The following is a 15,493-nucleotide window of genomic DNA, read 5'->3' on the forward strand; positions in this document are numbered from 1 at the left end:
TTTCTGTGCAGCCAGCATGTGTTACCAGTCAGTTGCTTGCGTTGAAAGCAATGCAAAACTTTTCATTGGTAGCACGTGGACCATATTTTATTCACGGTCACATCCACAGATGTTAGGGGTTCATAACACCACAATGTCATGACGTCTGGAGACGTGACGTCACGTGGCCCTCCAGCACATGCCACTATGATTGTGGCAGTAAATATTGTTGGAGAAGCCTATGCGTTGCAAATATTGCAGTCTCGAATTCTCTCCCGCCCCCCCCTCATCGTAAGCACACACCACAGTTTCGTTACTGTGGTCGTGTTTAATGGCCACACTCTTCAAGATCCTCCATGAACTCGCCCTTGCCTGACGCTCCGCTCCCTCATCTATACCCCCTCTGTATGAACTCTCCTACTTCTCTCCTCGCTTTATTCTTCTTTATGATTCCTGATAGCTCTCACTTCTCATCTCTCTCTATTCCCCTCCATGCATTGTCCACTCCAGCAACGATGGCTTTTTGTCGAAGCCCACAGTCAACCCTTTGCTCAGTGGGAGGTCGCTCTGTCTCCTCTGCTGCCTCCATAATCTGGAACGCCATTCTTCCCAGGTATCTGCTGTCAACCAACTGCTTCTGGTCAAGTCCAAGCTCAAGACATTCCCTTTTTTTCCAATGAATGACCGCTTCTCTCCGAAATAATAAATATGGCCACCGTTTCCTTGCACTGTCGTGAGATGTGGTCACGTTTGTACGCTATGTAAATCCATATTTCATGATATTGTATTTGCTGTGCGGCAGCACTGCACGCTTGGGAGCCGCTGGATTCCGTGTCCGCATGGTGCCGCGTCATCTGGATTATTTCTCCTTGTGCCGCAGTACTGCACCTTCGGGAGCCGGAGGCTGGACAGCAGGTTTTACGCGTATGACCGGAGGTGGGATCGATGCAGAGGCGCCCTCACCTCCATGACGGAGAGGCTCCTCAACGCCCAGCTGTGGCGGTCAGTTCTCGCACTGCTGTCCCGTTTGCACTTATTCACACCCAATCGGACAATGGACAACTTTGTCAATGGCATGGGCCATCTAATGGTATAGGTGGTTCAACAGCAATGGGGCCCACGTGCTGTGGAATAGAGAGGTGTGGTGGGTAGATGGAAAAGAAGGCAGGTGGGGACAAGCACTCGCGTTGGGCTAGAGACATTGACAATACTGGCTTTAGGCATAGGCAACGCAGATGTTTGTCGAGGGTGGCAGATTGTTTTAAACTTGTGAAGCAGCAGTGTCCAGTTCTGCAGTGGGGGGGGGTGGCTGTGATTTGATAGGTGCGTTGCGTAAACTGCCCATGTGACACCCAAGAAGACAGCTTGGCCTGCGTCGTTGGACATGCGCGCTGGCGTTGCACGTCATTGGCACACGGGGGACCCGGGGGGAAGAGGAAGACGGTGGTAGAACACAGGGCCACGTTTCATTCCTTGCGCGAGGACCCATGCCAACTACGCTACTGGACCGTGTCCTTGTGCTCTTTCTAATGGTCTATTGTTATGCTCTTCGCATATTGTAATCATCTGTACGAGGTCACTTGAAATGTTTTCTCGGAAGCCACATAACCCTGGCACTTCAAATCGGCTGCGGTGAACTATGCCTACCAATCACACTATACTACAGATCTGTAGTTTTGGGGCAAGATTGGCAATGAAACTCTACCAAAAAGGCATTTTACTTTTGAAAAAACACAAATTAAAGTTACGTTGCAGAATTGGCACAATTAATGCTTGTTCATTAATCCGACGTTCGACTGTACGGCTTTCTTGCATGTATCTTGGTTGCATTCTGTTGCACATCATCGTGGGATAAACTGCAACTTAATTTCTTCTGTTTCACAATACGGACGAAATTGGAACTTGATCATATCCATTGTTGTGAGGATTGACCTTGGTTTAAAAAAATATTTACCCCAAATCTATTGCGATTGTGCCATTGGTGTTATGTCATGAGATGAAGTATCTCATTCGGATCTCTCCTAGCGTGGCGACCCCTTTTGTGAGAGCAGCCCACGAATGCGGAGGTTTACAGCTACCTCCGGATCCTTTTATTTTAAATAGTCTCTGCTTCACACAGTAGGGGGCACATTGTCTGCCTTCCCATCATCGCATGAGCGTCAATAGATCTCTTTGAATAAATCTGCACATTTTTAATTTTGCCAAATTTAAGCGCAGAAACCTGTTTAATTATGCCTTTTCTTTTGTGCAGTCAATGGTGACCCTGGGGCAGAGATCTGTCAACTTGCTACACTTGAGAACCCAATTTAATTGCAGGTGGCAGAAGCCTGGCATTGCACCCAGGCTCCCTGTAGTGCCAGCTCGGCACCCTGACCTCTGAGCCACTTAGGACACCTCCTTGATTGAATGCTTATTTAAACTAGTTGATTTCTACACTCTTTGGTTCTTTCGGTAAAGTCACGTTGGTAGAAAAAATAATGCGTTTTAAACGTCGCGATCTAACAACAAGCGACCGTCTTCAGGTGAAAGACTCTGACTGCTGTGGACGTGGAATTATATTGACCCAAGAGGGGAGGAAAGAGGGGGTTGCCGCATCGGGCAAGAGTCTGATTCTTTCACCTGAAGACGATCACTTGTTGCGATCGAAACGTTGTGATCTAATTTTTTTCTACCTGCGTGACTTTACCGAAAGAACCAAAGAGTGTGGATTCCTGCAGTCACGAAAGCTTCAAATCTAGATTGATGTTCACACCTCCAGTTTTTGTTGACAAGTTAGACATGTGGATTTGCTCATTTATCTTTACATGGCAGACCAAATAATTAAAGCACTTGTAGATCATGTACCTAGGGTTTGTCATGGGCTGTCTGCTCTAAGCTCTTGCGCTAGATGGCCACTTCCCCATCTTAATGTCTTCCTTTCTCTTCCAGGAAAATCCCTCCGGCGGCGGAATGCACCGTCTCGTCCCCCCCTCCTCCGGCACTGGGCTGCATGCTGCCCTCGGCGGGCTTCCCACAGCTCTCTTTCCCCCCCACGTACTTGCCGTCTGTCGCGGGCCACGCGCCCATGCTGCTCAGTCCACCTCCGGCCTTCCTGAGTCCCACCGAGCCCACGTTCGTCGGCGGACCCCCGTCGGTTTCCGGCGTGCCGTTCCCCGTCGGCGCACACGGCGCCACCTTTGGGTTCCTCGACCCCGCGCTGGGCACTGGCCTCAAGCCGCCCGCCGCCCACGCGCTGGCGCCGCCGCACTCCATCCCGGCGGCTAGCGGCGGCGCTCTGACGGGCCCCACGTCCCGGCCGACGAAGCACCGGCTCGGGAAGTCCGCAAAGCTTAAGGATGGCGGCGGCAGCGCGACCGAGAAGAAAGCGCGACACTCGTCGCCGTCGCGGTCGCCTGCCGAATCGCCGCGCCAACACTGTGCGGGGGCCGTCGGACCGGGGGGCAGCTCGACGGGCCTCTCCCCGGCCTCGCCGCCCTTCACCGGCCAGGGAGGCGGTGGTCACAGCACCAGCAATGGTGGTGGTAAGCCCGAGACGGCGGGCAGGACCGGGGTAGACTCAATTCGGCAGATGAGCGTGGTTGTAAGCAGCATCGACTCCTCCGCAGACGTGGCCGGCGCAACGGCACCGCCGGCGCTGTCGGCTGTGGGTCACCACCAGCCAGAGGACCTGAGGCGGCCTTCGCGGGTGGCCCGGCCACCGCCGCCGCCCACACCGCACCACCAGGCGGAGGAAAACCGGCGGCGCTCGTCCCAGCCCCCGCAGAGCTGCTACGGGGAGGACGGGAGGAGGACCGGGCAACCCCCGCAGCAGCGAGTGGAGGAGCGCAGGAGGACGACGGCTCACTCTCCGCCACCTGCACCTCCGCCGGCCACCGCCACCACCACGCAGCCTGCGGAGGGGAGGAAACGGAAAGCGCCCAGCAGCCCCAAGCCGAGCAAGGCTTGCAAGTCGTCGAGCCTGAACAGCGTGCACGGCAAGAGCCCGTCAATCTCGGGGATGCCCAACAATAGCATTGTCCAGCAGGTGCGTTCTTCTGCCACTCGCGTTGGCCGCCGCGTGCCGCTTTAGCGCTTCGAGGCAGTGCGACACGGTCCTTGACAATTTGGTTTTATGTTGCGACTCAATTAGAGTAGTTAATTAAAAGCGGTTTTCGAAGTCGTGGAATCTATAATCGAATCCGGTAAAAAAAAATTTGTAGCAATTATTTTTTTGTCCATTTGAAACGCGCGAATGGCCAAGCCGAAAGTGCGTTCCAGTGCGATTTGTGTCGGCTACACCACAGGCATCAAACGGGGGCACCCAGTTGCAGGTATCATCAGTCAGTCTGTGGTGTAATCCAACACAGACAAACGCACGGTGCTGAACTTTTATTGTTAGACCTTTTTTGTCATGTGCGGCACACGAATAGTCATGTTTTAATATATTTTTTTTCAAGAGATTCCCAAGAGTGCTAATAAACCAAAATTAACCAACCTAGACTCTGCTCTCCACCTAAGACTGTAGAAAATAGTGGGACATACTTCACACTTGGTCAACTAATTACAACTCGTCATTATTAGCTGAAATTTAATTTGCATTGCAATCGATTTTGTCATGAATGATGCAATTCCAATGGTAATTGACCCCAATTGTGATATGCGTCACAGGAAACATTGAAATGTGGAGGTTTTTTTGTGGAGATGCAAATTCTTGTATGAACTTCTTTCGCACCGTACGTAGTCAACCGTTCTAATCGGAGATGTGGGGTGTAAGGACACCAAACTGAACACACAAAGCAGTTCTAAACTAAATGAGTTTTCAATCCTTAGATTTAAAAGTGCATAGCTCCCAGTGGCTTCCTAATATTGGAAGGAAGAACCTTGACTTGGAGAGAGGAGTCGACAGCATTGGATGACTTGAGGGAGGGAATGCCAGGAGTATGGGGAGGCATGCAGCGTCAAAGGGACTAATCGACGGTGGGTTGTGAGAGAACCTTGGTTGCAGTGGAAAGCACGTGGGGGAGGGCGAGTGGAGCGAAGAGCGGTAGGAGGAGACAAGTACGTGGTGGATTGTGAAAACGATGAAGGTCATCCGTTAGTCGACTCTACACTGCATTGAAAGCTTGTGGGAGGGAATGGAGGATTTGGGTGATTGTGTGGTCTCGTTTTCCAGCTGTGGATTCAAATCCTGGTGAGGTGACCAAGGGAAAACCCAATTGCAACAGGAAAAAAATGTGTGCAGGCCGGAAAACAAAGTTTTTGTTTTTTTAACTCGCAAATGTGTGCACTGTGTAAAAGTGAAAAAAGCTACCAGCCTTTAAGTATTATGAAAGGCCACCAGTTCCTGACGAGCTGCATTGTGGTCATGTGGGCAAGGAGTTTTGCGGCAGTGTTTCGGATTTATTTCTAGTTTGTTTTTTTAAATGTGGGTTTTGGGGAGGCCGTAAAGGAAAGTTGCAATTGGTCAAGCCGACCTGGGATAGAGAAGGCATGGATGGAGAGTCTGCCATGGAAAGAGGCAAAGTGGCAGGTGTGGAAGCAGTTGCAAATATGGAAAGGTCTGCAAAGTTGAATGAGAGCTTGGGGATTAATGACAACTCCCGAGATTGCACACAACTCTGCCAAGGCTTTGGTTCAGTTTTGGTGATGTTTAGCTAGAGAAAATGTAGTGATCCGAGTATGAGACCACATCAAGATGGGTTTGCAAGTGGACAGTGAGGTTGGTGATATTGGAGTCGAAAGCAGCCTGGTAGGGTTAGGAGGCAAGAGTGATGCATGGTCATTGGCCGCAGGTAGGAGAGGAGTCTAGAATAACCTTGGTGCAAGCCAGATTGTACCCGGTCATGTAGACCATGGCGGGTAGAGGTGTGGGTGAAAGTTGGAGATGACCCTTTTTTTGGCCTTTTTGGAAGAGATTTTCAGTTATGTTGACTTAAAAAAAAATTAGGCTGGAATTAACTTTCCCATTCCGATGACGTCCTTGTAAGTCATCAGTTTTTCTTAATTCCTATGACGTACCTGTATGCCCTCCCACACTGGAGGGTGTGTGGCACAGTTTGACGACCGCTTTCCTCGAAGTGCGGTCGTGTCGTTGCGGCGAGTACAATTTCCTTTTTAAATTGGCGTCGTCATGCCTCTCCTAAATAGAATTTACGCGAAAACCGTTTGCTCGTTCCGAGATTTGGCAGTGAACGGGATCCACCCTGCAACTTGCAGACGTCTCGGAATGGTTAAACGGTTAACGTCATTAGTCTAGAAGACCAGAGGAACTGTAACCCAGAAGACGAGATGGAGACATTGGACTAAGCTGGTCGTGTATAGTGCTTGGGTGAATCGGCAGTATGTGGTTGGAGTTTGGTGGGAAGAGGATCGAGGATGACATTACCCTCGGCTTGGCTTGGAGATGACACTTGTGTTTGTCATTTGCGGTGACTGGTGGTAGAACTGTCACGGCGATTGTGATGAGGTGGTAGCGTGGGTGTCCGGAGAAACGAATGCGATGTCAAGATCGGGAAAGGCATTTTTGTTTTTCGAAATTCCGCAGCAATGGATTGTTTTGTGAGTTTTCACTTCAAACTAACTTGAAGCGTGCGTTCAAATTGGCTTAAGGTTCAAATTATCTTATGAAATAGGCTATTGCGAAAACAATATCAATGAACTTTAATCATCCTGTCATTTTATTCTTGGTTCTTTCGGTAAAGTCGCGTAGAAGGGAAACAAAATAATAAAAATATAAGACAATAAAATTCTCACGACGTTTCGACTGCAACACAAGCAATCGTCATCAAATTTTCTTGCTGTGGTTTTCACACATGATGATGATTACTTGTGTTGCAGTCGAAACGTCGTGAGAATTTTATTGTTTTATATTTTTATTATTTTATTGTTTCCCTTCTACGTGACTTTACCGAAAGAAGAACCAAGAATATGAATCCCTGCAGTCACGAAAGCTTTAAATAAAAATTAATCCTGTCATTGTAATCAAACCATCCCAAAGCGCAGATCCCATTTGGCAGCTGTCTCTGTGCAGCACGAGGTGGTGCAGCACGAGGTGACTCAACACTGAACTCGGCGAGGGCATTAGTTTGCGAGTAGGGAGGTGATGATTGCTACGCGAGTAAGTTGTGACTTTTTCAAAGAGAAAAATATCTTGATTGAACTGAGATTTACATTGTCTTTAATTATATGGGAACCTGGAGGATGCTCGTGAAGAGCAGGGGGAAAATGTACAAAGGCGCCCGAATTGGGAATCGATCCCAGGTTCTCCTTGCGCCCAGCCGCCCCCAACTAGAGCCACCTCCAAAGGGTGATGTGACAAAGCATGCTTGTTGCTACGTCCAACTTTCAATGGTTAGGCATGTGAAATCGTGAATCCATTGGTCAATTTTATTACCAAGTCTTATGATTTGTATGTTGACTCCGGCCTCGAATGACTGATTATTTCAATTGTATGTGACTCCGGCCACTAGAGGCCATGCTACATTCACCACTGGCAAAAATATATTTGATTTTTTTTTTTTTAAATCAAATTTTATGGCAAGTCGTCTCCATTTGTGACCCAAGTTGAATCGCTGTAAACCTCCGGTCAGCACGACTAACATCTGGAAGTATGTCCGAGTGTGTGGATTCAGCCTTCCATGCCTATCTGGGGTAGATAAATCAGTGCCACTTTGTAAAAGGTCACCAGTTTTTGTTCCTATTGAAACAACTCTTCCCCCATATATGGAATTTCCACATTTTGGCTCTGAGCATTAGAACGATCAGCACCACTCCACACTGCCTCCCAAAATTTTATTGGAAAAGCCACCAACTGCACTTTTTTTAACTCGCAGTTTACGTTGAACAGGCTTTGAGTTGTGAATTGACCTTTCGGCAGTCATGCGTACACACACACACGACCTATGACCCAGTCCCCCAGGAATGCTCCCGATCAGAAGCCAAGCAGGCTTGGCGCCTAGATAAGTGCACGTGCATCAGTGACCAATCTTGCACGCCAGGCAGTCGTAAGCGGCTCTGGGGCTCTGCCACGTGGTGTCCAGCAGAGGTCCCTGCATCACAATACATTGTACTCTACTTCTCTGCATCCACACGTACTCCTCTGCCCTTTTTACCTACCCGCACAGACCAGCATGGTAGTCAAATTAGCTCCCATAACCCAAAATGGATTGACAAGGGGTTGTACTGTATATGTATGTGCGAGGGGAAAGTGGGTATGCATAGGCATACTTTATTTGGGCTTGCAAAGTGGTCTCAAGACTTGAGGGAATTTTAAGGCATCCCACAATGGAAAGTGCTTTTTTTTTTTAGTTGGTGTCCACATCACAACGTTTGGGTTTATTTTGTATGTAGAGTGGCAGTCATTGTGGTGAAATGTAGTAGCCTCCTTTTGGAGAGGTGATGTGATTCCATTTTCAATGGGACCTCTAATCATTTTGTACATGCGCGATTCGATGCTTGTAACCGAATTTAATCGGTCGGTGAATCTAAAGACATCTCTAATCAAAACGTAAAATACATTGTATTCATGAATCAATAACATTTTATTTTTATATATAAAGAAAGTTAATTGAACGCCATGCATTGGCCTCCAAAATAGTGCTTGCAGATGTGTGTTCCGTGGCCCCGAAACCTAATTAATATTTATTACTCGCCAAGAAAATGTGGTAGAATATTAGTGCAGTGATGTGAATCGCTGCACTCTGAACCTGGCGATCTTAGTTTGATTCTTGACCACGGATGTCATTGGTGGCACAGCAGATGACATCTGAACTCATCCTGTTTCCACCACTCCCCCTTCCCAAAACCACACTATCCAGCATGGTGAAGTATTGTCAATCAACCCCCACGTCAAGGACAAATACTTCAAAACCATCCTTCAGGCTAATTACAGCACCTTTTGATTTCAACCCACTGAAATTTGTGGGAGTGACATTCCAATCGCGTAACTGGAATGTCATAAATATCCACTTGTAACTTAAAAGCCTGTTTAATCATTGCTTTTTCAGACGGCACCCCAAGTAATTGTCCATATGGGCTGTTGGATATTTTGGATTGCGTCTCTTATTTCTGGTCTTTTTTTTAAAGAGGTCCGTTGGCACCGGTCGGAGCACTCGGCCTATGTTTGAATCTGGATGTCGAATGAATGTTTATTTTTTTTTACATTCTGAAGTGTAGCAGTGGTCTCGGCCCAGTCGTCAATGACTGCATGTAATGCTCACTAAATAAAAATTTGGTTTAACTTTATTTGCCCAAATTCCAGCTTTGACCATTAAAAATATTGGTTTAACTTGCCCATGGTATGCTTTTGTTGTAGCAGAGCAATGTGGGAAAGTGCTGCCCCCTAGCGTGGCTGGTAATGGTCACTTGAGGGGCATCCTTTAAAAGTAGTTGTGTGATAGCTACTTCCACGAGCTGCTCATTTAATGCACAGCGCTGCGCTTGAGTTCCAAAACACCAACGTCGTCTCGTGACGCTGCTGATGGCACAATCGGGATGATAAAATACAAACGCCAGTTTTGTGCACAGTTTCATAGACTTTTAATTGGCTTGTTCTGAAAAAAGGTCTACTGATAATGCTGTTTATAGAGTGATTTTTAACTGCCGGGGTACATCTACTGAGTGGCAAATTTTTAGTGGTTGCCGTTTGGTTCTCCTACAGTGGCAAACAAACTTGGCATGTTTGTTTTTTAATACAATATGCTAAAGTGTGCTTGAATTGGCAGTCAATCTCGAGGGTGGGGGGGGGGAATGACGCCTTCTGTAAGGCGGTCACCTGGCACATGTTGACGTTTGTCATGCCACCTTACCATTGTTGGTAATCTTTCGCCTACGTTTTGGACATTGTTTATCAGGCCAAGGTCCATCGGTGAAGTGTACCGTGTGCCGGTTGGTCGTGTCACCGTGGAGGCCAGCGGCATTCGCCTGGGGGAGCGGCGGAGGGGCGCCTTCACATCCCGCCACCCCATCGGTGCCAGACAGGCGGTGCTGCCGACCGCCCCCCCCCCTCCCCCTAACATCCTGGACTCAAATCGGACGGTACGAGAGACGGTGCCAGAAAGCCCGGCCGGCTAGCCCCCTCGGCCGGTCGCACCACCGGCCAGCTCACCGCCTTCAGGGCATCCAAGCGGGAGAGACTCTGGTCTCGGGCTCGTCAGGGGCTACAAACCAAACGTGTGAGACAGCTCCCACCCGAGCGCCGGCTGCACTTTTGCTCTGGGGGGGGGGGGGGGTGGTGGAGTGTCCGTGGACAATAAAGCAACAGTTCAGGAAGTGTTCCACTGGTTGTGTCAATATCCGCTCTATGCAGATTCTGGTGAGACCGGTCCGACCCACAACCGTAAGGGTGTCACGGGCTGGCCTCGAGGAGGGGATTGGTTTGGTGACGGCACTAAGCCTGACGGCGTGGCCGGCTGCGTGCGACGCCGTGCGGTTACGCTGTGATGCAGGATTGCGACGAAGATGGTGCAAGGGGGGGGAGGAGGTTACGCTACAGGTCGGTGGTAGGCGTATGCAGTAAAGTCAAGCGAGGATAAGTAATGAAATCATAAAGGGTTGCTAACACAGCTGCCTCTAAAGTCTCAATGTGGAACAAATCGTTGCCGTTAATGGTGCTGGCTGTTAGTACTGTTAGTGTCTCAACAGATTAGGTTTTTTTTTTTTTACAATAGATGCATTATTTTTGCATCCCTTAAATTTGAATTTAAATAATTTAATGGCAAATGACCATTTTAAACCCTAATTTATACGCAATAGTGTTTTGTCAAACGAAAATCTTAAGTACAGGGTTATAAACATGAATTACACTGCACAGTGTAGTCATTTGTAACGAATTTTTTCCCACTTTAAATGTTGCTGAAATTTACAAATTAGGCAAAGTCCCCAAGTTGTGAAGGCAATGAAATATATACATTCTCACGATGAAATACAACAATGCCATTATTTATAACTTTCTAAAAACATTAACTACCTTTTTTAGAACGACAGCCCTTTGATAAGTATAAATTTTTACGACTCCAAAACCCTGACGTTTTCAGTTTGGCGTTTGCAATAGGGGGCGGGAGGCAATGTTGACGACCCAGTGTCCGATATTTTTGTTTGTGTGTGGTGGAGGCAACGTGGTGTTGGCAACTCTGAATGATGGAGCGTTGGGGTTTTTTTGTTTTCACTGTAGCTCTGTCCCGACCCACAAGACCTTGTTTTCTCGTAATCCCGAGCGGCACTCTTGAGCTGAACGCAATCGCTTGTGGTGCTGAGAATGCTATGTCACAAGTAAGAACAATAACGTGGACTGCTTTTGCTTACTGCTGGACCTAGTGTTTGATTTTTTTTTGTTATGGGGGAGGGAGAATAATTTAAAATCAGGACAAGACAACACACACCCCCTTTTTTAAGTTTCTATTCGGTAGAAACTCCTTCGGGGTATTGTTACATTTTTCAACACTAAGTACATATCTGCCAGAACACCAATGCCAAACTGTGACATCACTTTGTAGTGTTTATGCTGTCATCAATCGAGCCTTAGCGTCACCTGGGATTGTGTAGTAAAAAAAATCAGGACCTTGCACAAGCCACTATTAAACTCCTACCCCAAGGTGGAAAATCGTCCACTACGGGTGCATTTTTTTCTTTTGAATAGAGTAGCAGGTGACCATGGATTCATTTTTAAGTGCCATATAGGATTCCTCTTAAATCGCTGGTTATCATTGCCGTCCAGTCCCAAATTTGCGCAAGTTTAACAGCAGCAACACTTTGTTTATCACTACAAGAATAGGCTGCCGTGAGGGCTGTTTTTTTTTACTGCGCTCCATTAACTTCTCTCATGCGCATGTTCTCTACTCTACCCTTGGTCAGTCACCGGACCCAGACACTCCCGATTTTGATGATGCCCTTTTAACCTGTCACAATTCTGAGCTCAAATCATTTTCGTCCCACCCACTTGCCAGGTCACAATGTGGCAGTATTCCACCATCTATTCACCTCCGTTCTCCTGTAAGTCCTATGCACCTTTTGAATACTGTGATGCCCATGATTTATACACATGCAAGGTGTTGATGGTGGTTATCAACTTCATGTATTTTTATTTCTGTGATATTTTTTTTAAGTGCACTTTTTCTAGAGATGCCATTGACTAACCAAAACCCAGAGCTGGACAATTGCCACCGATAGAGAAACATGACACAGTCGAAAATAGGGCAGCTACCTTCCCCATTCAAGTTGCAAACACCACCCATAAACGACAGTTGTCTGGCAAAACGTGGATTAGAAGGTGACACTTTTTTTGCTTGGGTTTTTCATTTCTCCGCCCTCCTTGACTGGATTACAAATGAAGCAGGCATGCTGTGCAACTGCTTAAATAAACAAAAAACAAAAAAAACAAAGTATTCATTTAAAACATTTTATTTTTTGCTGAATACATTAGGAATACATTTCTTTCATCGTATGATGTAAATGTTTATAATTTAAGTGCACACGTTTGCGCAAACAGTGTAAAGAAAAAATGATATTTTTAAATGTATTTTTGCACAGAGGGTTAACGTCATGATTTTTAGAATTCAAACCATGAAGAATCCTTTGATATGCTTTTTTTTTCCTCCTTGTATTTTTTATTATTATTTATTATCGGATTTTTTTTGAAAAGCGAGATTATACAGTGGAAAGTTTACACCACTGGATGTATAGGAGGAGTTGTACTGCGCCTATCCCATCCATGGATCTGGAAACTGCCGCTCGCGGGGGCTCTGACGGGTGCTCGCTCGCCGCTAGGCTCAGCGCAGACACCAGCCATGGACTCAAAAAAAAAACACAACGGTCCCTTAACTCAGCCATACATGGGTATATAGAATATACCTTGTCTGTTTTGTAATATAAATTAAAATTTAGGAAACTGTACCTTTTTTTATGTGTACATATAGCTGCATTTGAATTTGTAGAGAAACGAAATTTTGCCTACTTATAAGCACTATTTTAGCATTATCAGTTCTGTGCAAGTTTATGCCTTATTTAAATCATTGTGGCAGCGACCCATGACAACATGTACATACATATTAAAAAATTTGGGACTCTGCGGATACTGTACGTAAAGTGGAACATCCAAGCGGCAAATGCTTAAATAATTTTCAATGCTGACACTTTGACTTTTTTCGTAGTGCATGCTTTTTTTGTCAAATGCAGAACAATGGGAAGGTTTTTTTTGGGGGGGGGAAGGGGGGGGATATATTATTTTCCATTCGGTAAATCTGTACAAAAATTGGTGCGATTTTGTTTTGCACCACCTTTGCTCGTTACAGAGTCGGGTGTCCAAGATTGATAATCTCATTGTGATATTTTCAAAAAAAACGGACGACGGATTAGGGGGGTGTTCATGGGTTTTTCACAATCTGTGTTGTATACTGTAATGCTTTTTTGGAACGGACGAACAAACTGGCTATATTCCTTAATGTCATGGGTCATACTATTGACTGAAAATACAATTTTGAGCTGTGAGATGTACAATTTAATGTTTTTGTAATGACCTTCTGCAAATAAAATTTATATGCCTATTTATAACTGACGCCGTTTTTGTCTCGTGCATTGTCACCATGCGTTTTACACTGGCGTTTATTTGCAGGTGTCTCTACATCACCCACATGTTTGAAAAACTTTTTTTCTTAACTAATTTGGGGGAAGGAGGGGAAGAAATTCCATCCAATTGTCGGTCATGGGGGTTTGTTCGCCATACTTCACCATGCTAATCAGTGCAAGGTGGGGGATGGGTCGGGAATGAGGATGACGGGTCGAGAGAGATCTCTCGCCGCTTCGCCAGGATTGGAACCGATCGTGAGGTCAATAGCCCAGTGCACGAACCACTGCACCACCCCTTCACCCCATCCGGTTTTTTAAAGCACATTTTACTGACCAATGGCTTTTCTTATTTAGACGCGAGATGTGTAACCAAGTTGCATTGATTGGTTTTGCGATTTTCGCGTTACATTCTTTGACCTGCCCCCAAAATATTCAAGTTGATTATTGTTTCACCTTCAGGCATTTGGTATGACTTTGCATCTTTTAAAAGTTGCAATGAAAAATAAGACTTTCACTTGCCAACACTTTCATGATACTTCCATGTTATAAATAGTGTGGGGGGGGGGGGGGGTTCAGATAAAATTAATACAATTTTGTAAAATAAAGTTTTCGATTTTTTTTTATCAACTACCAAATTTCTGATCAAATGAGAGTCATTTTTTCCTCACGAGCTGACATTTTACCAAACCTTTTTTTCTTTCCGAGTACTAAAAGCGCAACTTTTAGTTTCTGCAAATATCTTTAGGACTACATTTTCACGTCACTTTCACCACAGTTTATTGGCAACTGTTCATAATTACTTTGGCTTTTAGATAAAAAAAGAAAATACAAATTGCAATGTCCTTTTTATAGTGTTTCCAAAAGTCCTGTTTTGTTTATAACCGATGCAACATTTCCTTTAATGCGAGTCTCAAAAGAATCGAAATTCCCAAAACATTTTAATGTAAATTGCGTACCTAATAATTGTTGGTTAAAAAAACCCATCATCCACACACTTTGAAATAAAATAATGGAATACGTCCTAGAGGTAGGATCGCTCTCCTGTGAGATTATAGATCCATGTAATCGATGTTGCAGGTGCCTTGTGAATTTTTGCATCGTGGGAGCATGGCAGGTGGAAATTTGTTTCAAGAACTTCATCCAGCAGTGGAAGTAACTACGGCTGATTATGCCTTTTTTTTAGTATGAAATGCGTCCTTTAGAATAAACTGTCACGTCCCATTCATCCGCTCGCCAAAAACGTCTTGCTTTGTTCATCGAAGGTTGGTGTGTAATGTTTCTTCACCGTATGCTGTAATCCATCTCGGGTGTAATCTCACCATGTACAACATTACTTGACTTGTTTTACTTCTCTTTGAAGGTTCAAATGTGGCTCCAATATCACATTTTACTCGACCGATACTTTTTATCGAAGCCCGTTTGTGTTGCCACGCGCGTGTAGTTAATGCAGACTTTCGATGCCTTGCGTAGTAGGTGTCTTTTTTGTTGTTTTGAACACCTTAACACCTCCTGTAATGGTAAAAAAAAATTTGATAACGACAAAAGTCCCATAAATAAACCCGTAGCCTCGCTTTGCCACCACGAGGTGGCGCGCGCGTGCCACTTGAGTCCCACGGGCAAATCCATTCAGAAAACGGCCGGGGGGGGGGGTATGAGGAGTTTTCGAGCCAACGAGGCGCGTCCATTGCTCCGATGTGAACGTAACCATCCAGAATGCTACCAATTGAACTTCACTCGCTGCATGAGGCCCCTCCCCCCCCACCGTGCTGCGTGGCACGCGGGGGAGTTATTTGGCCATACTTCACCACGCTGGTGAAGGCGGGCGACTCTAGTCGTTTGAGCGAAGAAATACCGGGCCAGTAATACCCCCATTTACGTGTTCCCACACCCCCACCCCCCTTTTACGTCGTTTCGCGAATACGTCGTCGCTTTATGATAAACTCCGCTACCGGGTTTACGTCGCCTCAGCAACCCC

General features: G+C 46.1%; 1 protein-coding gene across 5 annotated transcripts in view; it reads left to right on the forward strand.

Moving 5' to 3' along the window:
• Positions 1 to 13,503, forward strand: part of LOC116942416 (uncharacterized) — a 37,915-nt gene extending 24,412 nt beyond the window's left edge. For all 5 annotated transcript variants that reach the window (XM_076067034.1, XM_032954318.2, XM_076067033.1 and 2 more), the window contains 3 exons: positions 860 to 981; positions 2,908 to 4,003; positions 9,810 to 13,503. In XM_076067034.1, coding sequence (XP_075923149.1) covers positions 860 to 981; positions 2,908 to 4,003; positions 9,810 to 9,827 — 1,236 coding nt within the window. In that variant the 3' untranslated portion in view covers positions 9,828 to 13,503. The remainder of the gene's footprint in view (positions 1 to 859; positions 982 to 2,907; positions 4,004 to 9,809) is intronic.
• Positions 13,504 to 15,493: the final 1,990 nt, after the last annotated feature.

Source organism: Petromyzon marinus, chromosome 14 (assembly GCF_048934315.1).
Source record: "Petromyzon marinus isolate PM22_M1 ecotype Great Lakes invasive population chromosome 14, UKy_Petmar_22M1.pri1.0, whole genome shotgun sequence".
In the NCBI taxonomy this organism is placed as follows: Eukaryota; Metazoa; Chordata; class Hyperoartia; order Petromyzontiformes; family Petromyzontidae; genus Petromyzon; species Petromyzon marinus.